The 27,362-nt window shown below is 38.6% G+C and overlaps 1 protein-coding gene across 1 annotated transcript in view; it reads right to left on the bottom strand.

Moving 5' to 3' along the window:
* LOC106898998 (transmembrane protein 132C-like) overlaps window positions 1–27,362 on the bottom strand; it is a 150,278-nt gene that overhangs the window by 17,270 nt on the left and 105,646 nt on the right. The window contains exon 4 of the mRNA XM_014960623.1: window positions 11,202–11,345. Coding sequence (XP_014816109.1) covers window positions 11,202–11,345 — 144 coding nt within the window. The remainder of the gene's footprint in view (window positions 1–11,201; window positions 11,346–27,362) is intronic.

The following is a 27,362-nucleotide window of genomic DNA, read 5'->3' as shown; positions in this document are numbered from 1 at the left end:
TTCTCTAGAGATTTCTTCTTTGTCTTTCTTCTTTCTGGCATTATATTTTTGTAGCTCTTTGTAACAAAGGCCACTGCCTTTCCAAATGACTTGGATAGATTCTCTCTGGAACAAATCACATTTTATTGAGCTGACAGAGAAAACTACTGCTTGGAAATCAAGAGAGAGTCAGTCCTGAATCACTACCTATGGCACTATGTGACTTTGTGATCTGGGGAGCGAATGTACCTTTCCACCTGGCAATGCACAGTACCTGCAGTGAATATTAAGGAGATTCCTAGTACCATTACCAGTCAAATGCAAATCCTCTGCATCTTCTTTACTTACTCCTTTCAGATTAAGGTCTTGATCCCACCATGACCTCTGTATTGCAGAACTGCAAGAAGGGAGCATGAGCTGCTTCAAGTCACCATGAAGGATGTGACAATGTACTGCAATGGACTGTACAGCCATAAAGGGGCTGTTGACACTTCTGTAAGAATACTCCTGTTTTGCTGGGTTAAATGCGGCTACAGATGTCTCCAAAAATCTCCATTCAATTACTGGCAGCGGCAGATAGTTTACAAAAGACAAATTTCATGTCAAATGTAAACTAAGGCTGTCTTTCAAAAGATGGGGAACTCAAAAATTGTTATGTTTCATATCTGTTATATACAGGAGTGGAAAGAATGACTATAAGACCTAAAAATAAATAAGCGGTGCCGACTCTCTGAGTCTAGTCTGAGCTTCCTTATTCCCCTGGTGGTTTTCCACCTTTGGAGACATCAGCTCATACCAACAGGTCTCTGAAGGACAGTTCTGAAGGACAAAAAGATTAGTTTTTAATATGGCAATCCTGTCAAGTTTATGAACACTGCAAATTTGTCAGGCATTATCTAGGTAGAATCCCTAATTATACACCCTGAGTATAAAAGACTTTAAAAAGTCTCAGACCTTTAAGACTGAACAGAAATGAGGAGATACGATAATGGTAGATGTCCTGCTTGTATTCATCAGGTTAAGCATCTTGTATTTTTGTGTGTAAACTCATTTACCCATTTCTGTTATACTAATGTAAATGTTGCTAAGATATTCAAAGGTTACATAAATGTTTAAATATTTATGAAAGCACTTGTATAAACAAAAAGATTTTTCTAGTATCTGTTAAAGGAATCTCAATTTCACTGAAAAAAACCCCAGGATAATTAGTAAAGAATAGTGATGCTCAGCACTTTCTAAATATACGATACTCCTTGTATTTCAGCTCAGTATCATCACTCTTACATATCAGAAGGGCAATTGAAGCTCATGCAGGTTACGCCTTGTGCACAAAGTCATTCATTCCATTAAGGAATACAGAGCACCAGAATGACTTAACCACTGAATATACTGACACTTACATACTATCATATAGAAAATAATAGACAGTGACAATAGTTCCACAAGCTTTTTTTGGATAATCCTTTAGAATTTTGTAATATCCATGTCCCTGCTATAGAATTTCTTCAAAGATACTTTTTTAACAACATTCTCTGTAGCAAGGGAATTATCTTCTATTAAATTCCAGAGGTTTTGAGAGAGACTCTATATGGTTCTCTAGCCTTGATTCCAATTAAACACTATGGTTTTATATATAAAGGAAATACTAAACTACATGAACATTAGGTGACTGTAACTGCTTCATAAGAAGGATTTCAATGCCTGGCTGCATATTCCTGAATAATCAATAACCTACTACTGGAAAACGGAAGCTGTCTCAAGGCCCATACCATTCATTTTTTCATGTTAAGCTATTTAAGTGTGATAAGAGTTAAAGATTCAGACTTGAGTTCTTCCATGATCTCTGGAATGATATTTACAGCTTTGTGACACTGCTAGAGGAGCCTGTAAAATGGAAGTATCCATTATAGGAGCTGCTAATTGCTAGTGTAACTTGACTTGCCAGAGCCACCCCTCATTCCCACTGACTACTGTGCTCAGTGACTTGGAAAGTGAAGCCAAAAGCTCCCCTCACAGGGCGAGCACAAAGGTAAATACAGTAACACAGACTTAACACTGGTAAGACTGTCATCTTAATAAATGAAAGGCCTGATTTTTTCACATTACATGCAAGAATAACCCTGAGAGTTGGTTTTACCTACGACCCATCAAAAGAAAAAGAATGAGCTTGTTTCTTGAATTAGTTGAGGAATAATTACTCCCAGTCTGGAAGCAGTGATGAGGGAGCAGGGCAGGTATTACACTTTAATACCCGATTTAAGCCTCATTCTGCCTCTCTTAGAACGAACTGTCTGCAGTTTTTGATGGATAACAGGGTTTGTGCGTTGGTGTTGTTTGTGCTTGTAAACAGCTGCCACATTCCAAATGCGGTTTCAGTCCCTGCGATCAGTCCTCAGGCAAAGTTCCCAGCAACCCACACTAATAACACGGGGATCGAGCCCAGAGCATCAAAGTAGAGGAGAACTCTGTAAAATCAGGGCCACAGTTTAGAAGCAATTTGGACTCTCTCTGCTGAGAAGGGTCTGCATGTTCAGTATCAGCAGCCAGATTAGCAAAACTAAGTAGAAAACCCCCAAAGCTAGAGAGCATTTCTTAGGGAAAAGGCTGTACATTATCTAATCTCATTACAAAGATTTTGCTGGCAGCTTTGCAGAGCAGAAGCAATACATTTAACTAACTGAATATCATTCACTACGACAGAACTGAGAGAGTAAAAGGGGCACAAAATGCCAGCTGAGACTGGAGGGCATATATTTGCTCCCAAATGACCAGCTTTTGAAGCTGAACTGTAGCTGCGCTGAGCCACAGGAGCTCTCTGCAGCTAGCATTATCACGTAAAACAAAATCTGTCTTGTTTTGTGCACTCTCGAGTCAAGTAATTTCTGAAAATGGGGCTGAACAGAGAGTTTGGCTCTTACTCACTAGGGATAGGCCAGACTATATACGGCCCCAAATATCTTGCATGGGAAAGCAGGATCACAGGGTGAATGCAGGGAATTTTAATTCCATCTACATACTGTGGACAGTAGTTGCACATTTGAGAACATCACAATGCTTGTAATTTTCTAACTTAATATGTGTCTACAACATACAAATTCACAATGTGGAAATTACAGCTATTGGCAGAAAAGAAGATGAGAAGTGAACCACTTATTCTCACTGTCTTACTTAGAAAGGTCTGGAGAAAACTGCTTTATCTCCCCATCGTCTCTATACCTGTCACAAGACTAATGTTATTTCTCACATTTACTTTTCTGGTCTTGATCTTGCAGCTTTGAAGTTGATTTTGAAGCACTTTCTGTGGAACTTGAGGCACTGTTATTGCCATTCCGCTTTGATTTTTCATTTGGGATGTATAGGTTCTCCATACTGACATCACTAACGCAGGCAGTGAGGTGGGTGAAGGCATGAGAAGAGAGGGAAAGCAGTCTGCAAGGATATGGTTTAAAAGTTTCTTTAGCTGCCCTTGACATTTTTGCATACTATGTGATGGCAAGGTATTTACAACTTCTATTGCGGAATTTAAGTATCTCGGACCATGTCAATTTCGAGTTTCAATTTCCACAGAGGCTGACTGCTTGGGGAGTAGTGGTATACATTAATGATATAACATCTTCTCTGAAAGCTCCATGTATTGCTGGATATATGCAGTTATTTGCATCTGACAGAAGTGTGTGGTAGAGATTCATTTTTCTAAAGCTCCTCTGAAGTTTTTCCACTCTACTGATGTATATTGATCCCAGTAAATCATAGTACTATGAAAAGTATGGAGGAGGGCAAGAAGGCAGACTTTCTATTTGCAATTCTGTTCAGAATATAACATAACATATTAGATTTGCCAGAAGAAAAACCTAGAAAGTCACAGGGCTTCAGAACAGCAAAACAATGGAATTTCCATGCTGTGACTTTCCTGTTTTTAAAGCTTTTCTGTTTCACAGATCACAGGAACTCATAGTATCAGAAGAAAAAAGATGAGCCATCAGAGAAACATGCTACGGGGTTTGGACTCACAAAGAGATACAGCTTCTGCTTTTGAGGGCTTCCAAGGCTATATTAGGGTGTGGGGAGTAGGAACGGTATTTGCAGTTCATCAGCTACCAAACATAAACTTCAGGAAGGTCATTTGTGGTGGACCTTGTGGGTATTTGCACCATGCAGTGGATGTGACAGAGATCCCACGCTCGCTGTGTGTGTGTTCCTATAGCCCTGTGCTGAGACCCTAGCACAGACCCCAAAAGCAGCATATCTGTGTTGGCACTCAGCGCATTGTCACATGGACTGAGCTTTCAGCTTCTGATCCTGGAGCTAACCAAGGGAAGGCTTGCAAGCCTAAAAATGAAACTCAAGCACCTTAGGAGAGGCAGTCCAACTTTTGTAAGCTCCTTCCAGATGGTTACACAACAACTTATTATTTTTTTTAAATAAGAGCACTGCTACAATTTGTGTGGGCTGACGTATCTGAAAGAGGCATCAACCCTCCACGAGTAGCTGCCCTGCAAATTACAGCGGAGGAGGACAGGCAGTAGCTGCTGTTGTTCAGATTGACCCCTCCATGCTTTCACTGAATCTTGCAGGACTGCCAGAAAATCACAGTAGAGAGCATTACATTAAAGTGACTGCACAGAATATGGCCTGTCTGTTATTAGACCACACTGGATTCCTGGAAACCCTATCTGGTGTGACTTTTAATTTCTCCCTTTGTTTTACAGGGTTGAGTTAGGAATGAGCCCTGTTTTAACCAGTTTATCCATCTACTCATTATTCAGCATGCTCAGCTCTACAACAGTTGTATGGGGCTAACAAACTCCAAATACAGTTTTATTTGACCTAAGTAAAAAATAAGCAATAAATCGATTGCATTACATTCACTGTAAGAGCTTTATATTGGAAGTTAGCGTTCTTCCTCAATCAAAAAAGCTAGTAGGAACAACCAGTCCTTTCTAGTCAGCCCCTTGTTTTTATTTTCTCCTATAACCTACACTAAAAACATAATGCGAAGCCCTAAATCCTGAGTCTTGAAGGTTTTGCAACAAAACCCTATATGAGGAACGTATGTGCATGCTGAGGTGCAGAAATGCAACGCAAGTTTGGATGCTTACCCTGCTGTATGATGCAGCAGGAGTTGAAAGGTATGAGGGAAAATGTAACATGCCCATGACGTGCCAGGTTTTCTAATGGGATGAAATCTTCTAAAACTGTGCTTCTCCTTGAAATCACCATCTGCATCACACTTCATCACAAGCCACTACATCATTATCTGCCTCCAGATGCTGCTGGTAAGAAAGCACAGGGAAGAAACCTTACATGCCACGGGAAGCTTTGTTTTGAGCAGACAGCTTTCCTCTGACAGATACTTTTGAGATTCCTCATTTTTATATTTTGGCAATATCTGCTATAATGTTTCACTGAACCAAGTACAATTATTGCCAAGCTATGTCTAGGACCAGACGCACTGATTCTCTACGAGATCAGTTCTGCAATGCTCATGGTTTAACACTGTAATTTCAATAGGAAACGGACCAGATCTTGATTTAGCTCTGCGGAGAGCAACACACCAGATATTTAGGCTCCTCCTCAACAATCTTGAACACTTCCATACCCTTTGACACTGCAGTGCACCAGTTAAGGACAGTCACCCCCCGACTCCCATACATCTTCATACAGGTTTTGACGGATCAATGTATTTTGGCACTAGCACTTCCTTTAACATAACACTTCACACCCTTCCATCACAGCAATGTTTCTCTCATCGCCTGTCCTCATCTCACCATTCCCTGGGCACCTGTTTTGCTCTCTTTTGGTTGAATGTCTGAGAAGTTGAAGGGGATCCAGGAACCAGCTGAGCCCTTACAGTGAGTAGAGCAGGTTGCAGAAGCTGGTGCTGCAGCAGGACACTATCCCTCATCAGTCCACCAGCTCTCTCACTAACGAGTATCAGCCTTGCTCATGCGTGAATAACCACACTTTTCCAGGTATGGTTTTCCTTACTGGCAGAAGCCTGCTTTTGAATTACAAACCCTGGCACCCAGCCCCTTTGCTCAGAGAGCAAATGACCACATTGCCCCAGTCACTGATTGGGGTCAGAGTATCTTTCTATTTGGTGCCTAAACAATGTGATGAAAGGGCATCCATTGATCTCACTTCTGTTATGACATTTTTTTCTGGAATAGCGATGGTACTATGACAAAACATTAAGGAGCCTGAGGGACTGTCCCCATACCATTAAAATTTCAGGGTGAGCTTTGCTGATGGCTTTAATGAGTGCAGCACTTTAATGAGCACAGGACTGAGGCTTAAGAGTTTGATTCTTTAATAGCTGCCTGTAGCTCAGCCACTCATTCAATGCAACTGCATTCAACCCATTCAACCTACTGGCAGAAAAATGTACAACTTAACTTTTGATAAAAATATCTATGGATGCTGCTAACTAGTGGTTCCTCTGCCTATCAAAGTGAAAACAATGCAAAGTATCATCTAAGTAATGAAGTGCTGATGACTTTTCCTTAGTAAACAGGGTATTGTGGTATGGTTCCAGATACAAAATTTAAAAAATAAATTACTACAATTAGTACACATTTATTTATCTTTCATGAAAATGTCCATCTGTCAACTTCCTTACTGGCAAACTGAGACGTTCCTGCATCATGTATTACACAGCATCCAGACTGGCCCTTAATCTGAATAGATTCACAAATGGCCAGCAGACATTTCAACATGACTTTGCGTCTATTTAGTAAGAATTAATTTCATTTCATTTCATAAACTGTTTCTACCACAAATGGCAAAATCTCTGAAACATTTTTGAATCCTAAACGATTATTTCATGAGTATATTCCCTTATGTCAGCAATATTCACAGTAAAGTTACTCGTGTGTAAATGGATTGTGCCTTTAAACAAGATCTGTAACCTTGACATGTGTCTGTAAGTCCCATCACGATTGCTTTGAAAGTGTTGATACCAGCATTAGTTTTAGACTTTTCTAGCTATTAAGCTAGAGTTCAGCCACAAAACCCCCTAGCCAGATTTTCAGCCCCCAACAGTTCAGTGTTGCTTTGATCTGGAATTTTGTTTCAAGCTACGGTGATAAGGGACAGACAGCTGTGACACCCTGTCCTGGATTTTAGTTCCCAACTGAAATTTCTAACATTCCTGCAGTGGCCTTTACCTGCAGTTAATGTCATCCTCTGCTCATCATTACCAATGAAACCAAGAGCCCACTGCTCATTAACGACTACTGAGGGACATCTTAAAGGGAAGATCCATGTTTCTGTTTCCAGTGACAACTACAGCAGCTGTATGTGTGGACTAATGTTACCTGAATATATCTCAAAGCTATTAATGCCATTTAAAAATAAAAAGAAATTAGTAAATAAGATCTTTAGAGTATGGTTCAAGGCTAATATGCTGAGACTAGTATCAAGCTTTTAATCTACTAAATATAAATAACAGCAATACAATAAGAATATAATACCACATATACAGCACGCCCTCATGTAGCAATGGGAGAAAACCAAAACACAAACAACAAAAAATAAAAGCAAAATAAAAACCCAAGATGCTTACAGTAGCTTCTGAAATATACATAGCACTGAAGATTTTTGAACTCAGGTTATTTTAATGGAAAAAAATATCCTCAAGTTTGTAAGCATTATCAAGAGTTTTCAATCTGGAAATGTCACAAGATATTGCAAGTCTCTGGAAATTCTGCTCTTCTTCAGTGTGACACTGCATCGGTTCTAGCAGCCAGGTGAGCTGGGAACCTGGAGCAGTATTTGCTCTTGCACAACCCATACAAAAGCACCTGCAAAAGCAGCCGCATTCCGCTTGAATTTCCAGGAGATGAAAAGGAGCCTACGCATGCAACTGCAATTACTATTAATGCATCCAGATATATGGATCCTATTGGTAAATTCCAGCTTAGCAAAGTAAAATTTGGCTGTTGCTTGATCTTTAGTGTGGCGATAAATTTTGTGTCCACTTTTAAAAGGTTGGACACTGCGTGAAGGTCTAGAGCATTCAAAGACTTTTAAAGTTCATGAAATCAACCGTAAATTTGGAAGTAAAGAGTTGAAACTATGAGACAATAAAAAAAATAAAAGGAGTAGTTGTCAGCAGATTAAGACAGGACACAAACTGCACTCAGCTGCCTCATGACCATGCTTATCATTGGGGAAACTATTACCTGTTCCTTGCAGATATATCTTAGGCTTAGATTTCCAGTGGGCTCTGTTACTGAGAATAATGTAATTGCCAAACTGAAGGCACTTGTAAAAATAAATATAAATAAGCTTTTATCTGATGGCCATTCAAATTGCTGGGCAGAAATACTACCTCTAGACTCTTTACATAACCATACAAATGGACAGTTGTTTATTTGATGACTAAATATTGCAAACCAGATGCTAATAGGCTCTGTTCGTCTTCAACTTCTAGCCTAATTCTGTATCTTTCCCTGAACCCAAAGTTATCAGAAATCCCCCACAACTGAAATAAAAGAAAAATATCTCTGTGAACCTCTAGATGTTAATGCGTCTAAGTATTAAATAGCTCTCATCAACAACTCTTTTTTTTTTTTCCCCTTAGTTTTTGGGTTAAATTAACCTACGGACTTTCATACCTGTAAATATGTTTTGATTCTGCTATGACAGGGATGCTTGGGAACATGAACTGTAAACACAAGCACACATTCTTTGTCACAGATACTGTGATCGTTTCCCAGCAGATAAAATTTATGATGGCTGGACTCCTTTTTTTTTCTAAACAGAAAGGTTACTCACAACAAGGTCTCTAAAACAGCATTTTACAGAGGAAGATGATCTACCCAAAGAATTTAACATAAAAGCTTGATGGCGAATTTCAGAATGAATTAAGGATGAAAGGCCTTTGTGCTCCATTTGAAGCTGAGTGCTTTTTAAAATCAGAACCAACACGAACATGTCCATTTGACTTGAACCTCAAACTTCACTTCACCATCTAAAGAAATTTCCTGGAAACTGGAACATTCTAGCTTTGAAAAAAAAAAGCTCTTTTTCATTTATGATGAGATAATAAAACTGTTTTGTTCAAAGCATTTCACTGAACTCTTAACTAGCTGTATGTTTTATAGCAGCACTCATGTCACAGATGCATCCCTCTAGAGACTCTGCACATATTTCTAAATACACAGAAGATAGTTTCTCTATTCATCTGAGCAATTTCAAAACATTTCTGAAGAGAAAGAAATTACACCTGAAAAATTTCTCTAGTCGATTCCAATAAACACTGCATGTAGCCTCCAGTTATTTGTTTCTCTTCAGCTTCAGAGTGGGTAGACACAGAGGCTTCTAGAAGCCACTTAAAAATGTTCTGATAGTGCAAATGGGCTCCATTTTAAGGAACTCTTTTAGTGGAGATAAATTATTTCTGTAGAAAATAAGAGAAGAGCACAGCAGGGTCCCAAGTGCTAATCAAAGGACATAGTGCTTCAAGAAAACATTCTTTCCAAACAAATTGTTGGAGAACTGCAATAGTGCAGCCTGCACCGCAATTACTGCAAGAACACTCTTTTTCTTTTTTTTTGTAAGATTTAGGAATTTAATTTCTCCTTGATCAATATGTTCCAAATCTGTAAAAACCAGAAGATATTTTTGCAGAGGGATTTTAATTTGGGAAATCATTGTGCTATCATTTTCTATGCATCATGTTATGATGCATAACAAATGCCCACCAGTTATATATTTTTTTTCCCTGACCTGAGTCTTCCTCCGAATGGAAGAAGTAACACCGGTCATTATTGCTGTTGGCAAAAAGAAATCCCCATGGGGCTGGCAGAATTTGGTGAAATTTTGTAAGCTGTTAAAGCACGATGGCTAATCTGGATGATCAGAGTAATCTTTTTCTGAATTTATTTCTTCGATTTCTGAATGCCACCTTGCATTTTTTCTTACTTAGGAATGTGGTTTCCAGAAAACTTACAATCAGGATGATCTCTTAATTAAATTCCAGCTTTTACTTTGATTTGTAGTTAGGTTGCTACCTTTGGAAAAATGTTAACAGGAATTCTTTGAGATTAAAAACTCTAAAGCATTTGATATATGGGAGCACTTCAAGCTCCAGCAAACTGAAGAGATTTGTTTGGCTCTGAAGAATCCACTGAAAGCAGAAAGCTTTCTGTAAAAGTCTTCTATAATGATTTCATTAGTTCAAAGTATGACTATTTTTCCCACCTACTTGCTTACTGGTATAATAAATGCTTTTACATAAATTCTGCAAACTGTTGGATCCTGCAAGTTCACAGGAGTTTTATTGCTTTCCATGAACCCACAAACTGAACTGACTGTAATACATAACGCTGTGGGATTACTATTTGTATACTCTACATCCAAGAGAGCTGATTGCATATTAAAGACACCTAAAGAGTACCATCACAAAGCCCACTGTGCAATATGCTGTAAAAAACACATAATATAACTAAACCTCTATTCAAAAGAGCTTATGGACCAAGGGTAAAATCACCCTTGCTCAAAGACCATGCACCATGAATGTCCCGTGTGGAAAGTGCAACGGGATTCATACAGAGCATTGTCTTTTACTGACTCCCTGCACAGCTGTGAACTGTCTTCAGGGCTTCCACTACATATTCACAGCAGAAATAGCTGTGTTGCCTTAAGACAATACTACCCCACTGGTGTTTGTTACTGTGCAACATTAAGCTGCTGGTGCTAAACTGATGGACCAGTCATGTGAATGCTTTCTAGCCGCTTCTGTGCAACATCAAGTTGTTAATTCAAAACAGCTCTCAGCAGAATGTGAAGTCGACCAGGATGACTTTGCATTGCAGTTGCTGGGGAACACTCATCCAATCCATTCCACTGATGCAGCTGTGAGGTGATAATCACAGCTGGAAAGGTGATAAGAAACATCTGGAGAGGCAGTACTAACAGCAGAGCTGATTTTGCAGTGAATGAACTCTGTGCACAGAGGACTTGAGGTAACATTACCAGGACATTTTAAAATTAGGACACAAATAAAAATTGTAACACTGAAATTCTACAGAAACTCAGTGGGGTGGCTCTACTGTTGCACCTAACTCCTTCTTTCCTTAAAAATCCCCCTTCTTATGCTTTTCAAACATTAGTACAATTAATTTGCAGCAGCAGATTTAGCAGTTGCTCCCAGGCTATTATCCTTTTGTGTATAAAAAGTCATAAATTTCAGAAGCTAATACATGGCATGAACTTACTTTAATGACGTCTTCATCAGAGGATTTGCACTCAACAGATTCAGAGATGTCTGTCACAGCACTGTTCTCCTCAATGGAGACCACTTTGATGGGCACTGCCACTGTTTTTCCCGTGAGAATTGCGGTGTTCAGAATTTCCGTATCCTGTACACAAAACAAAGCACAGGGCTGCTCAGAGACAGCGAAAGGGATTTCCAAGAGGCAAGTAACAGCTCTTTAATTGGACTTACACTCACGAAAGGTGCATTAGTTGTCAGTGGCTAATGATCTCATCTCAGTCTCAAACAGGTGCAATTTGGTAAAAGCTAGTAAAACCCCAATCATATTTTAGCTGCTAAATAAACACAGTCAGCTGCATTGCACACTGCTAAATACCGAGCAATGTGAGTGCAGCTAAATTCAGTCCAGGCAGGCACACATCACAGCTAGCTTCCACTTTTTCAGTATGTGGGGCTTTTCCCAATATTTCCCTTTCAAAACACAAGTTCAGAGTTTTTACTAAATTGGATTTGATGGGCAGTGTTTGGGACAGGATATAAGAGTCTCAAAAGTGAAAATACTGTTCTTTGAGTCTTAGTCCATTGCAAGGATGGGGCCTCTCTGTGAACTTTGTATCTGGAACTGTTTCAAGATTATTTAATTTCCTTTGATAAGGCCAAAGAAGCAATGTAAAAAATCCAGGAGGAGTTAGTGATTCTATAAGGCCAAAGAAGCAATGTAAAAAATCCAGTGATTAGTGATTCTGTTAACTGCAGGGAAAATAACAAGGAAATGTGAAGTTTGAACTTGGGTTGTGGCATAGAAAAGATTTTGAATGCATTATTGACCAAGCTAACTCTTCTAATTCCTGAACCATTTCAGCATTGCTGCATTCCCAAGATTCCCATGCAGGAATAACTTTGAAGTTTTCTCCAAATTCTCAACTTTGAGTTCTATATAGTGAATAAAATATACAGCAAAATCCTTATCACCAAAGTCATGAGAACTGAAGCCACTGATGTCAATGGCAGCAAAACGGGGCACTGATACCATTGCTACTGCTTTCAATTCAAGTTTAGTGAGTTTGAAATCTAGGTCAGATTTTCTTTTCATCTTGCAAGTTGTTATTTCCCAGGTTCTCCTAAGAGATCCCATCAAACTTAAACAACACTGACAAAAAAAGGACTGTTGACTTTTATAGAAAACTAAGAACCCTAAATAATTTCTATGGCATATATGAAAACAAAGCTACCCAAACACAGTAAATCGGAGCCAAATTTATAAATAACATTATTAGGAAATCTAAGGCTATTCTCAGGAACTCCTGACTTTCAAAGGCAGAGAGCACCCCCAGCTGTCCCCCATACAAATTCTCCTGAGTACCTGGCATTTTTGAGCACTGTATTGAAATGCATGGCTTTCGGAGCTTAACTTCCATCATCCAAACTTGAAAATTTTGTTCCAGAAGTATTTATTTCCATGTACTGGCATTTTGATAAGTCCAGAAACAGATGCAAAGGAGCAGATCTCATTTGTGAAAAATCCTAAGTAACAAACCCAACTATTCCTCTATCTGCAGACTGCCAAAGCAACAAGCATTAAATAACCCACACAGGTTCACCAAAAAGCGAGTTCAACATATTTTCTGCTGGGTATTTGGCTACTGCAAGTGCTGCATGTCCTGTGAAATTAATCTTTTGCCTCGATCCCTTAAAGCCTTATTTTTTGTGACTCTCAATGTTAAACACTGCAAACTAAGGTCTCCAGGGCAAAGGAGCAGCAAAAGAGTTTGTGGAAACAACAGGACATCTTTTCAGGCTATCTCAGCTCTGCTTTGAAATGATTCTACTCAGATCCAGTTTTTCCTTAGCAACTGATATGTATTAGCAATAGAGAAATCTAATTTAAAGGGACAGATTCAGAGGAAGAGAAATCCCATAGAGCAACGAGTTTCAGATACAAAACATACTCTGTGGCTTGGGGATTTACCCATACTTGCATTTAATGGTAACTTATGAAGTTAAAGACAAATCAGAAAATCATATATACACAAAATAAACAAAGAAATAAGCCCTGCACAACTGCCAAGAACATAAAACAAAGACCTGATCACGCAATGAGGTGAAACTTCTGTGCCACAAGCAGCAGAGTAAATTCAGCATCGGGTTAAACTTGCAACAAAGTGCCTGGGAGGCACTAGAATTTCCTCCAGCTCAGCTTTGTTCATGCCTGCAGCGCTGAGGACTCAGTGGCCTCAACATGAAGTCAAATATTAGGAAAAATAGTAGAGAAGATAAGTGGGAAGCCCAGGAGACAAAACCACAGGCACCCAGATCTGCATGAGGATCCTGTGTTCCTGATTCCCCAGCCCTGCATAGCACCAGGAAAAGACCAGCTGCTTGGTCTGCTCTGGCATCCCCCTGAGGGATGGTGAGACTGCCAGCAGAATCGTGCTAAACCATGTTTGCTGCACCACCAGCCAAGGCCGCAGCTAAGCTCTGAGCCTACACCACAGCACCGCCAGAACACTAGAGGACAGGATTAAAATGCAGTATTGGAAATAGGGTTTAAAAAAATGGGATGCAATAAAGATAAATGACAATTGCTACTTTTCTGTAGGAAAAACTAATCCCATAAATATAGGATTCACCTGTAAGATGTGAGGTATTCCTACTCAGCACAAGCAAGGCCTCAGCTAAAGGACTATGTCTGATTTTGAGAGCCATGCTGCCAAGAAAAACTTTCTCAAGTGAAAAGAAAAAAGACAAGGAGAATAAATCAAAGACTAGAAAATAAGACTGATGAGGAATGACTGAAAGAACTGGGATTGGTTAGCCTAGAAAAGATTATGGGGACATGATTACTGTCTCCATATACACAAAAGTCTTCCAAAAATGAGGAAGAATAAAGTATTTCCCATGTTCATTGACGGGGTCGGAGGTAGTGGACTTAAACCACAACAAGGAAGGTTTGTTTGACATTAAGGCAACCTTTATTACAAAAGTAATAGATAGATAGATAGAGAATAAATAGAATAGGTAACCCGGGGCAGAAGCAAAAGCACAGTCTAGCCTAAAAGATCTTTGAAGAACAGGTTATACATCATTGAGAAACAACATAGGTTCTTTGAGTCAGGTAGAAGAGGAAAGAGAGCAGATGACCTCCTGTGGTTCCTTCCAATCCTGTATTTTAGCAGTCTCCATTTTTTCAAAATTGAATGGTAACACAATAATCTATACATCTTATCTTCGAAATAACCCTATTCTGCTTCACCCATCCCAAATAATATGATCCTTCTTCACTGGACAAAAGAGAAAAAAAATAAAATAAAAAATAAAACAGAAAAGCCTGACAGGAAAATGTGACTGATATTCCTGCTTTCTGCACTACATAAGGCAGAACTGATGTACCAATTGTTAAGTAATAATCTGTCACTTCTGTTTCTCTCTTTCCAATAGGTCATTATTGGTGTATCTGAATTCTAAGTGGCCTTGATATAAAGCCATTATTACAAAGGTCGAAAAACCTTTTGAAATTTCCCAAGACCTTTCTGGAGAGAAGACAGAAAATTTGCCTACTGGCACATTACCAGCAATTAGAAACCTCAATCTTCTGCCCTTTGCTAATGGTTTCATTAAAGGAAGCAGTGTGCATCTGAATGAATTTATTTTGATTAATTACTTCAGAAATGCATCTGGCCCCAAAATTGTAAAAGGCGTCATTGGTCATGATAAAGGGCTACTGAAATTTTACATCCCTTCTCTGTCGTCCAGTATGAACTTCAGGAATTTCAAATTCATTATGTGTACAAAGGAGATGGAAACATATTGTATATATTATCTAATGGCTTCATAAATAGTACCACTACAATCATTAGATATCCTTAGCATTGGGAAGCAACTGGTAGCCACCCAGTTACTGCACTGAGCAGTGATGGAAATCTTCATTATTTCATCTCCACTGAAAGCAGTCATAACTCATTGGTATTACACAGAGTAAGAAATACTGAAGTATAAGCAATTAACGTATCACATACTATGTTAAAAGCAGTTTCAAAATCTGCCACTTCCCTCACTCTGTCTGTAAGTGCCCTTTGTATTCAACTGTGATATTAAAAAAAAAACAAACCAAAACCAAAGAACCAAGCCTTGATTTTATTGTCTTTTTGTTTAGAACTAAAATAGAATTCCATATCCCTGTATATGGAATAGCCTTATGGCACAACTTCTGCCTCCTGTGTGTTTCCTTTATATTGCTGCAATAAACCCAAAGGCTTTAATGAAACAGAGAATTGACCCATTGTCTGCAGCCGTACACAAGCTGTTAGGCAGAAATTCTAAATAATGTATGAAAGGATCCATGGTCCAAGACTCCTCAAAAGCTGAACTGAAACTCATAAAAATAAAAGGAGCTGAAATAGAACTCTGTCTGTCTGTTTGTTCCGCAATACTGAGCATTCTGAACATGCACCACAGACAAGGGGGCTCTGATTCAGCACCCGAACCTGTTTCCCTTGCATTCTGCCACCTCCTCTAATACCCTTGATTAACCATGGATAAGCAGAAATAGTAGTTGAATCTTTAAGATTATGTCAAGCAACATTAAGAAAACAATTGTTCTCACATCAGAATAGGAAATACAGTAGCTGGTATAGGTGGTGATTTTTATGTTTTATTCTTAAATGCAATATACTATTCTGTTTGCAAGCTAATTTGGGAGTATACAAACAAGATTACTAAGAAATCTTTAGAGAGACTAAGAACTCACTTAAAATGTAGGTGCTTTTCAAAATCACAATATCTTGGCCATTTCCACATTCTTTAATTTTTAAAATCCCCCCAAAGAACTAATCTACTTTCTGTGCAGGCAGCAACTAAAGTTGTAAAATCAAATTTATTTTGTGTGGCAAAAGACTGAAAGCATCAGATAGCAGTGTTTGGACTTGTTCCCAATAAATTCAAAAATGGGGAAAGTAGCATAAAGTAAATTGAAAAAGCAGGAAAAGGATGAGTTACATGTAAGCATCAACATCCAGGTTGGAAAGAAAAATTCTGTATTATAAACTCTAAAAAAGCAAGGGTTGTCATTTCCAAAGTCAAAATGGAGAACTACACATATAATTCTCATGTACACAGAAGGGATATTTGAGCTCTGAACATCTTTGTAAGCCTCAAAGTGTCTTCGCAGCACAATGACCAAATCCCAACAACATCTGACTCTGACACTGCAGAGAAAGATTTGGTTTTCTTGTAGAAGAATTACCTACAAACTCCCAATTAGGATGGTTCTTTCCTGTTACCAGGGCATCCCCTCAATGAATTCAGCTTATGAAGGAAATCATTACTATTTAAATATATTTAATTAACAAACAGTAGCATTAAGGAACATTTTTTTCTTGCTCTTATAATGGTTAGAGGAAGACTCTAGAGGTTAGACATAAGGCTCGAATCAAAAGAGATATTCAAAAGCAAATACTTTAATCGTATGCATAATAAATTACTTTTTAAATGCATTGATAAGTTTTCACTTCAAGCTAGCTCTTGTATACAGAGCAGAGTAAATGGCTTTACTCAACACAGCATTTTCATTATCCACTAACAAAACATCTGCTCTTTCCCAGCCCATGCAAAACCTATGCAGCAAGTATGGTATGAGATATTCATAGAATCAGCAATTCTACCAGAATCAGCAACTTTTACCATTCATCCACCTTCCTCAGATAAATGAAGAGGGCTAGGTGGCTTTCCCACCTCTTTATAGTTAAGCACTTGATAAGTTGTGACTCAAGTGCAACTAGTTAGGATCAAGAGGCACTCCCATTCATTCCCATGCATTCTTGATTAGGGAAAAAAAAAAAAAAAAAGAAGATTTAATCAAGAAGCCCAAAAGCTAGAATTGGCAAGTAGTATCAGCCTAGTGGTTTGGAACTCCTCTGTGTGTGCCTGTACCAAGTTACCACAGTTACAAATCTTGATACTACATTTGAGTAGATCAGGGAAAGAATTAATTGGCATTTCAAAGAAAAATGGTGAGATTGGAGTCAGGCAGGGAGTCAGACACTAGATTATATCACACTGAGACATAAGTTCAGTGAGACGACTACACAGAATTTGATGCTCTACAGGAAGTCTCCGAGCTTTCCTGGTTGGAGCCAATGTTAAGATTCAAAGTACCATAAACTTTTGTTCATACTCTTGGTCTTGGTTGCATCAGGGTTAATTTGGATAAAGTCCACAAGCAGTAGGACTGGTCTAAACATTTTCTTTCACAGCTGCACTCATCATGCTACTTCACAGAAACCTCAGCAGAACTGGTATTCAGAAAAATCACTACAGTTTTAGAAAGGGAAAGTAACATTCAAAAAGCTTATGTATTCCAGCCAGAGCTGAGAAGGAGCTCTGTGTGCTCATGTGTGCTCACATTTGGTCATTTGAAGTTAGGTAACACTATGGTTGACTCTGCAGGAATCTCACATTTTATTCCATCCCTGTTTCAGTTAGGGAACTTCCACTTATGTCAGTGGGAGCTCTGTGCAAGGAGCAAAAATACAGAATACAAGCCTTAGTTGCTTGAATTTAGCTGAAGAGCAAACCTTATGTTCATCCAACCTCTCAATTGTAAGAAGGCAAGCATTCAGCCATGACTAATTTAGGAACTAATTCAACATTAAATTGCAGCAGAATGAGGAAGCAAAGTGACAGCTGTTTAATTAAACCCTAAATCTGATTAGATGGTGTTATCAAGAGAAATCCGTGGGAGCCTGAGGTCATGAGAATGGTCCTGTTTACAGGCTGAAAATTCTGTAAGTGGAATCTCATAGAATGATGTTAATTGTAGCTTACCATTAAGATTTCTCCTTCACACAAACATACGACCTCATGAGTAACAAACCTTGCTGTAGACCTGAAGGAGTGACACAGGAAAGCCAATTATCTTTTAATTTATAAGGACATTTTATTGAAGAAATTTCTGGAAAAGAAGCAGTTGAGTACTGTCTACCTTAAAATCAAAGCAGTATTTGTCTTATGGAAAAAGGACAGGAGCAGCAAGCCCTTGCATGCTTTTGACAGCACTTGAATCAGTGGAGACAATGCCTAAGCAGGAGAGCTCCAGGAGCTGTACTGTGCTTCCAACTATTTTCAACCCATCACCTTTGATGAACCGTGACACCTTGGCAACACATTTACAAGAGAAGAAGATTGAGATGTGGGAGATACAAAGTAAACTCCACATACACCAGTTGCAAACACCATAAATAGTCTACTGATGAGCACTAAGTGATGCATCACAAGTTTCCAGGGCATCCTAGTTAGCGTGATGCACAGAGCTGTACTGCACTGCAGACAATCGTTACCCTGATCTGAGAGTCTGCTAACAAAACGGTTGTAGATTTGAGTTATTAATACTACTAAGATTACAGCTGATTAACAAAATAACATTGTTAGGCAGCAGACTGTTTATGTACATAATCCCATGATTAAAAGTAAATTACACATTGTGCTTTCTGCCAACCAGATTCTCTGCCATTCCACATTCACAGACAGTATATACAAGAAGGGAAAGAAGCTGATCTTCTGTTTTTAAATTCTCAGCACACACTTCAGAAGAACAGGAGTGTTTCTATGGGCCAAAGAGTTTGCATATGATTGAGGACCTCCCCAAGGCAAATTCACCTCGTGGCAGGCAGGAAGGGCAAATTTTGTTTGTTGGACTTTGGTTTGCTCTTTTCTTTCACTTGATTCCAATCCTATTGGCCCATCACATGTAAATGTTTCATTCATCAGTTTATAACAGGAGGACTTTTACTTCATGAGTAATATCACATTGCAAAAGAAATGAGGTAATGCCGTTAAAGCTGTAAAATCAAAGGGGTGAAACCTGTTTACTTAATAGCACCCCTCAGTATTCAAACATGCATCCAGAGGGATGGTTACTCCATGACTCTGAAGCCCACAGTGCTAAAGAAAATGTAAACTAATGAACAAATTAAAAGTGCTGAAAAATTAGGCCATTCAAAATCTACATAAGAAACAGACTTATTCAATAAAAGTTGCCATTTTCCCAGTCTCTTTCTGATGACAACAGCAGAACAAATGATCTCAAAGTTTCTTTTGGATGCTAATTTTTTTCGACACACGACAACACTGTAAAATATCTTCTCTTTGTGAAATCTTTGTTAAATGGCCAACAATGTACATGGCACAAAAATTAAGGACAATACCTGCCCTGAAGAACAAATAATGCAGAAGTCAAACACAGATAAAACATCACCCACGGGAAGACCCAAAGGTGGACACTGGCATTGTTCTGTCCCTAGCACAGACACCATTCGTTTGAAGAGCTTGATCAATGTGGTATCTGTGGGTCTCCAGGAGTCTTAAAGAAGGTAAATGGAGGAAACGTGGAAACATGGACATAAGGAAAGGATTCAAACTCGTATTTTTCACCTCCCAGAAGAGTGGCTTTGTCATCAGTAAAGGCCACCAGTGCATAGGCTAGGCTGGGGCCCCTCACCCATTTCTCCTGGGGCTGGACCACTACAAGGAAAACAGTGGCAGATTCCTGGGGCCAGAAGGAGAGAAAGCAAATGGCACTCAGCTGGGATGGGAAAGTCTCCGGTCCAGCACAATCTTCCCTGTATTTTTTGCGAACCATGTAATTTATGACAAAGATCTGAGTGTCTTCTCAAAATGGGAACTCAGTGTTCTGCAAATGCAATGTCTTTTTAATCAATGATCTTGTCTCTGTTTACAGTCTCCATATTGAGATAAATCTTAATTAGTGGCCCCCTACATTAGCAACAGACCGTTCCATTTTCTTCCCTGCTTGTACAGTTTTCAAATACTCTGCTAGTGGAATTTTTAGTGCTGATAAATTATGCTCTGCAGAAAGAAAAGGGGAATGTAGAATATATTAACAGACAGGGATGCAGAAAAATATCTTTGGATTCTTGGATGACTAATCCACACTTTCTTTGCAGCGAATCTACCCTGTTAGCATTCGAACGTGCAAAGGGAACATAGCCAATGATTACATTGATTTAGCAGATAAAGGCTGTATTGCTAAATGTAATTCTATCATCACTTAAAAGTGAGCATCTCTTTTTAACAGTAAGAAGAGACTGAAGCAACTGAACAGAATTAACCATGACTTTAATTGCTATGTTCTGTTTACAGTTAGTGATGTAAAATGATGGAAAAATGTTATAAAGCCATTACTCAGGTCTGTGTATCAGTACGAAGGCCACATTGACTTCCATCAGGTACAGAGGCCTGACGCCACCCAGATTATTATAACGACAGGATCTCACTTCTTATTGCTTGTAATTTTGAATAAAAAAGTAAAATTTTATCAATGTAAACTGTTTCCATGTGCAAAGTCCATAAACAGTATTCTGGCTAGCAGAAAAACATGCAATAGACACTGTCTGCTTTATAAGGATGAACCCTCCAAAAAAGGACAGTGAGAAACATTTTGCTTCAAGCTGCAGGCTAATGAATGCCCTTTCTTCAGAGCTTATGGAAACAGCAGTTACACTAGCTGACGCGGTAGCTTCCTGAGATCTGTTAAAGAGGGATACCCAGGATCTGTCTCTTCATTTCCAATGTGTTTGAAACTAGGGGAGATGAAGAAACCTTATTAGCCAGTAGGTCCAGGAAGTTATAACGCTTGTGAAGGTCCTGTCACTTGTGAACAACTGAGAATCAAATTCAGATTTCTTTTAACAAATTTGTTTCAGTAAATATTTACTATATTGTAATTTTTATACTAAGTTTATCATACGCAGCTCACAATGCCAACTCAGAACTCAACAGTTTGTCACCAGAACTGAGACTAAGCAAGAAATCTTATTTCCTCTCCCTTTTATAATCAGAATCTAAGCGCTTCTATTAATATTTCTACCAGTAAAGTTCCACCATCTGAATATCAATGTTATTTGTATTTATTATTTGTATAGAAGTAATCCCATTCTGACTCCACATGATAGCTGGATGTCAATATGCAGAGCAGTGACTATAATAAGAGACTGTTTCTACACCAAGGAAGAAAAAAGAGCAACCAGATCAACTGATTCTCAGCACATCTTGGTGAATAACTGATTTTTGCTGTTTTCTGAACAGAGCTAGGAATGAGAAAAATCATTCACACACCACCTGACACAGTTTGATTTTGGTTTCTTGCTGAATAAAATACTCCAAAAATATTGAAGTGTTCTAGTTTTCTTTCCATTTTATCTTCCAATAATATTTGGGGAAATACATAGCCCCAGTGTTACATTAAAATGAAACGAACCCAAAAAATCAAGTTACTTTTATTTATAAAGTATGGACCCTCAAATACTACTTAGGCTGAATGGGTCTTGATTTGATCCTTTATGGTTCTTTAAATTTTTTTTTTTAGACATAAAACCCTTGTTTTGTGTTATTTTAAAACTTGTTTTTACCTAACATAAAGCAAGGTGGACTGAGAAACATCTGGTCCTTTTCCCTCAAAGAGCACGGATTCAGTTAAAACAATGATTACTGACTCCTTGGAGAACCTGCACCCTTGGAGGAGCTTAGAAGATCCAAATACCTAAATTGTGAGGGATCAAATTATTTACCAAATATGTTGGGGAGGCATTCCCACCAACAGACCTTTCGCAAGGGAAGAGATGTCAGACAGACTCCCCCAAGACCACAGACCACCAGTCTCCAGAATTCCTTCCTTCCACTTGCCACAAGAACTGTTACACTGCTTGAATTGGGCAAAGAGTAACATGCTTAGCTCACACATGACAATGGATTACACTTGCATTTGAAACTTCTTTTAATGAATCAAGTCCTCAAGAAATAACTTCAAACCTTCCCTACCACCCTAAATTACTCTGACAAGATGATCTCATTAGATAATCTAACGCCCTAGGTGATGGAAAATGCAAATTAATAAGGACATGAAATAAAATCAACTGAACATTTTCATGCTTTATTATGTCTTTCTTTACCATCTTAACAGCTGTTAATGTGCATAGTTTGTCTTTTTAAAGTGTCTACCATAATCAATGTGTATCAAACAGTGACTGAGCCTCTGGCTGGGGGCCTCTCTATTTTGTAGGAGCTGTGACACTAAATTCAATTAGGTGCAGCCCACTAAAAAAACAACTACACTAAAGCTGTCTCTATTTCCCGTTGACTAGAACAGATATGTCAGGATCCAGCGGCCAAGATGTATTTTCAAAGAAAGATGGTATTTCCTGCTGTGTGGAGGAAGAGTCTGTAACTGAAAATGACTTCAAAGGAAACAATTCTGGAACCACTTAAAACGTAAAATAAGTTTTAAGGACAACTGCAGAAGATGGGAAGCAGAAGTGCACATTTCATCTTTCTATAACCACTTAAAATATAGAATAAGCACATAATGGTGAGTGGAGAAGATGTGAAGCAGAAGCCCACATTTTCTTTCTCTATACTTAGATGTAAGTGAAACAAAAAACCTGATTTTTTAAAAGATACGTATGTGTAACACAGGAAACTACCTGCTCCTCTTTGTGAAATTTCATTCCTTACTTTCAGTATTTTGCTAAATTGACTTAGAAATGAAAGCACTTACATAGAAAACACATTACCTGGAAAGAAAAAGTTGTAGTTATGGGTTGAAATGTGAGTGATTACCTGAGATATTCCAACTCCAGCATCATTATCAACTATTTTGAGCATAGAAAATGCAAACAGATGAAAAGCTGTGAAGTGACAGGTTAAAAGCCATTATTCAGAGACTGACATACTTGAGAACCTTCACTGCCGTTGTTTCAGAGCATTGCTATTTATGGCTATAAGTATAAATCCAGATACTTATGAATACACTTACACCTGATGAATACAAGCAATAAACCTCTCCTAAGTTCTGTTGAAAACTTATGTTTTTATATATTTATGCAGTGCGTAAGTTATAAATATTTCATCTAAAGTAGACATACGACAACGTCTATAATAAGTATTCATACATATTATTTTTTATCTAACAAGCACTCTTAGAAGTGTAGCCACGTACTTGAAAAATAGAGTGGAGAGAAACATATTAAGAGCGTTAGTTCAGTAACTGCAGCTACTTACAACATTCACAGGAAAGAATAAATATTTGTTACAGATTCCAAAAGCTACGCCAATAAAATGGCGGCAGAAACTGCAACATATTCTACCCTTTCTAATCACAAAAATAGCTTTTCATTTACTCAAGTATCTAAGGAATAATTGTCTGAGAAAGCCTTCAGCTATGATGAACACCTCTCATGTTTTCTCCATTGCTGAATGGTCCTATTAAGTTTATCACAGATGGGAGTGTGAATATTGGTAAAGTCTGAATGGGAAAGAAAGGCAATAGCCACCTGGTGATCTTATAATGGAATAGTTCATGGATGCTTAAGCAGCCATGGATGGAGCTATACAATAACTTCTTGCTGAAATAATTTCATGGCTTACAGTTCTCTTTTGTTGCAAAAAGACTAATATGTGGAATTTGTCCATTTAAGGGTATTTTCCGGGCTCAAGAACCGTCAGTCATTTACTTTCCTTTTTCAAGAGTCTAAGGAAGTTATTTGGAAATGGACCCCCAGTTAAATTGGGTTTGCTCCACCATTAAGCAGAACCAGCACAGCTCTGATGATGTCTCCAGCCTGTGACAACCGTGGGAATATAGCTGGCAGTAAAAAGGCAATTTTCATTAGCAATTTGAAATTCTTCCCATGTTCATTTCAATTAAACCTGCGGCCCTGTTATATAGCTGACTACATATCTATAATAATATTGCTGTAATAGCTGTAATCAATAGACAGTTGGAGATTGAAAATATACAAGCATATTAGGACACATGCACGAATGCACACACAATTACACACTACATGTATATATGTGAGTAATCTATATGCACACACCTATAACGGAAATAAGATTATAAGGAATTTCATGTTAAGAGAAGCCACATATTTGATTATAGGCAGATAAAGGCTGTACTTTTCATTTTACATATAAACACATTTCAATCCCAGATATTTCTTACTGTAAATATTTTGCAAACATAATTTTTTATAACCTGACCCCACTGAAATCAACAGTGATTTTGCCAGTGGCTTCAGTAAAGGTGAGGTCCATTCTATCAAGCATTATGGAGTAAACCCTAAAGAGTCCTCTCTAATGTGCTTTTCTTTAATCAGGCCCAGGCACTTCTATAAACCTCTGCTGACTTCCACCTAAAGGACTGGGGTCCTACTCCTCAGACAAAACTGATTGATTAGCTGTTATGCTAATAAGGTATGACAGATACACACGTTTTTCCACCACTTAGTGATGAACTGGATCATAACAATACTTGTGTTGTTGTGAGTTTATCCCTTAACATGTTGCAGATGTTCACTGTGGTCAATACGAAACCAGCATCGTCACTGACACGGGTGGAGTCTGTAGAGACATGGAGTACAACAGCAGCCCAACGTCATGCTGGGCAGCAAGAATGAAAATCTTAACATGGTTTCTGAATGATGGGAGTTAAGAAAAGCTTGAAGAAGCCTTTCAGCGAGGGCCTGATGTTTACGAATACTTATGTGCACATTTTATTTGCTTCAGTTTGTAGTGGTGTATTGTTCAGCACTAAGCGGAAAAGCTGTCAAGGAGGTATAGTTTGAGAAACTAAACTATACACTGAAGATATCCACATAGTAACAGACAGAAAAAGAAGCCATTTTTGGCAACATGCTTCACAACAGATTCAATTCACAATTTGCAGCTCTGGGAAAAGATTGAAGTCCCTAAGAACAGAGTGCCATTTCCATATTCTTAGGTATCACGCCTGGCCTCCAGATGCTCTTCCATAAGGGCACAGGTGTCCTGTGGGTCCTGTGTCGTACCTGGTAGTCCTGCATGGATGGCTCAGACTCTATGGCATCTTTAATCGTATTACACATTTATGTGTAGGCACCTAGATGACCTCCTTTCTTCTCCTGAATTAACATGTGCAAGTTAATTTTCCAATCTGCCTTTGTGCTTCTGCTCCCCATTTACAGAGGGGCTACTGCCCTTACTCCGTTTATTTACAGTGGAAGTAGAAACTCTTTTACAGTCAATGAAAATACGGTGCCTGCTATCACCCACTCCTGGAATTTCAGGTAGAGCCCCCAGATTCTACTGAGTATGAATCACGTTTTATATATTGCTACAAGCCATGCTGATGATGAATAAACTGTTCAGTTCAGAAAATTGAGGTAAAATCTTATTTAGCCTGATTGTTTCAAGGGAAGGGCAGAGTACTGATCCCAGTGTGGGGTGGCAGGTGGGGTGAAGCAATTTTATGCGCTTTATGGACTTCAAGGATTAAGTCTCAAGGACAATTTCTTGTTTTAAGTAACTGGGGTACTGCATGATACATGGTTGATTTTTATGGCCGCTGTGGAGGGTTGTGAAGTTGCTTTATTTGTGTAGATTAATATGTCATGCATTATTAATGAATTACTTTCTCCTTCTAATAGGCAGTGTTCATTTTCTACAAGTTCCTTAAGCTCCTCAATTTTTGGCTGTGGAGTGCACATGAGCACTTGGCTCAAGTTTGTGGATGTCAGAACTCTATTTAAACCACAACAGAAGTGAAGGCGGCAGCTTCTGCTAAATTATTTCAATTTAATTTAGCCTATTTTGAAATCAGCAAGAGGACTACTTGTTTTTTTCTTATTTTAGCTGTTCAGTTTTAATTTTAGGTAAGCAAAATTCGTAACCAAGACACAATGGAGATTCTTATGAAACTGCTATGAAATAGTAGTAATAAAAATGCAGAAAATAGCCATTAGTATTTCCTATCCTTGCCCCTAGATTATTTTTCCTTTTCAAATAGCATACTGATTTCACTGACTTCATAGCGGGTCCACATAAGCAAAGCACATAGAGGGCAGGAACAAGATTATTGCATTAATGAGAGTAGATACTGTACAGACATCAGAAACTTACTACAGTTAAAAAGACATGAGTGACACTGGAAAATTAAATTATTGATCAGATAGATGTCTAACAGACTAGCGGGCCTTATAATACATAGGAACTACACCCAGCATATATATAGAGGGAGGCAAAGTATATAAAGTGTGTATAATCACAGATGCACTTATTTCCTCCCTACTCAAGCAAAAACATGTTTTACCTTTAGGGGCTGGTTTGCAAGACCATGCTGGCCAGAGGAGCATCCTTGAAATAGGTTGCTATGACCATTGTGTAAGTCAGTGATATGAAGGACAAAGGGATCAAATCCCTTTGTTTAAAGCAGTACTTTATTTGTTAGCATAACCTGGAGCAACCACGGTGACCATTATCTTTATCTGAGCATCTCACTGCAACTTACAACACTGAAAGAGGCTTGAAAAAAAGACTTGTGTGCTTGAAAGCTTGGCCGATTTTTCTAACGCTGCTGGATGGCCTACTAAAAGACATTACCTCCAGCCACAAACCTTGCTTCACTTATACTTTTACTCTTCAGGACTAGAACAATATTGCCAGTACTGAGTGGGGGAGCCTGGCATTGATGTTTGAGTAGGGAATTTTCCTTTATAAAGAATCAGCAGTATAGAATGATCCTGTAAGCCACGTACTTACATTGTAACCTAGGAAATATTAACTACTGTGTCCATTTTAAAGATGAGTAAACTGCTGTGGACCTGAGTGTTGCCAAAGATCCAACAGAGGCAGAAACCAACTCCAGGCATGTGGCTCCCAGTCCATCAGACAATTCCTACTTTTGCGTATCAATGTCTTGTAGAGCTTAATGAGTAGTCCATAATTTGAATGAGGTAAGAGCAGTGAAGAGGAATTACTGAGTCTTGAATGACTTATTTATTACCACACCACGCTCACTCCTGAAGCTTCCAGGCATTCTTAAAACATATGCCGCAGGATACCTCGTGCCAGCTGGCAGCTCCGCTCTTAGTCACTGCTTTTCAATGCCTGCAATTGACATTTTGTCCCAGCTCCAGAATCTAAAACATAGTCTTCTCAATTGGCTCAAGTGAAGCTTCAAGCCATATAAAAACTTCTTGCTATTGGCACACAGGCACGTAGCAGCCTATACAAAATGATTCCAAAGTACATCCAGGTCTTAGACTGATCGCTTTGGTTTCTGCTGCTGACATAATACATGCAGCAGGAGGCCTTCTACCTTCTGTTAGCTCTC

Source organism: Calidris pugnax, unplaced genomic scaffold (assembly GCF_001431845.1).
Source record: "Calidris pugnax isolate Ruff unplaced genomic scaffold, ASM143184v1 scaffold32, whole genome shotgun sequence".
NCBI lineage: Eukaryota > Metazoa > Chordata > Aves > Charadriiformes > Scolopacidae > Calidris > Calidris pugnax.
Note: the sequence above shows the minus strand (reverse complement) of the source record. Positions and strands in the feature narration are given on the sequence as shown.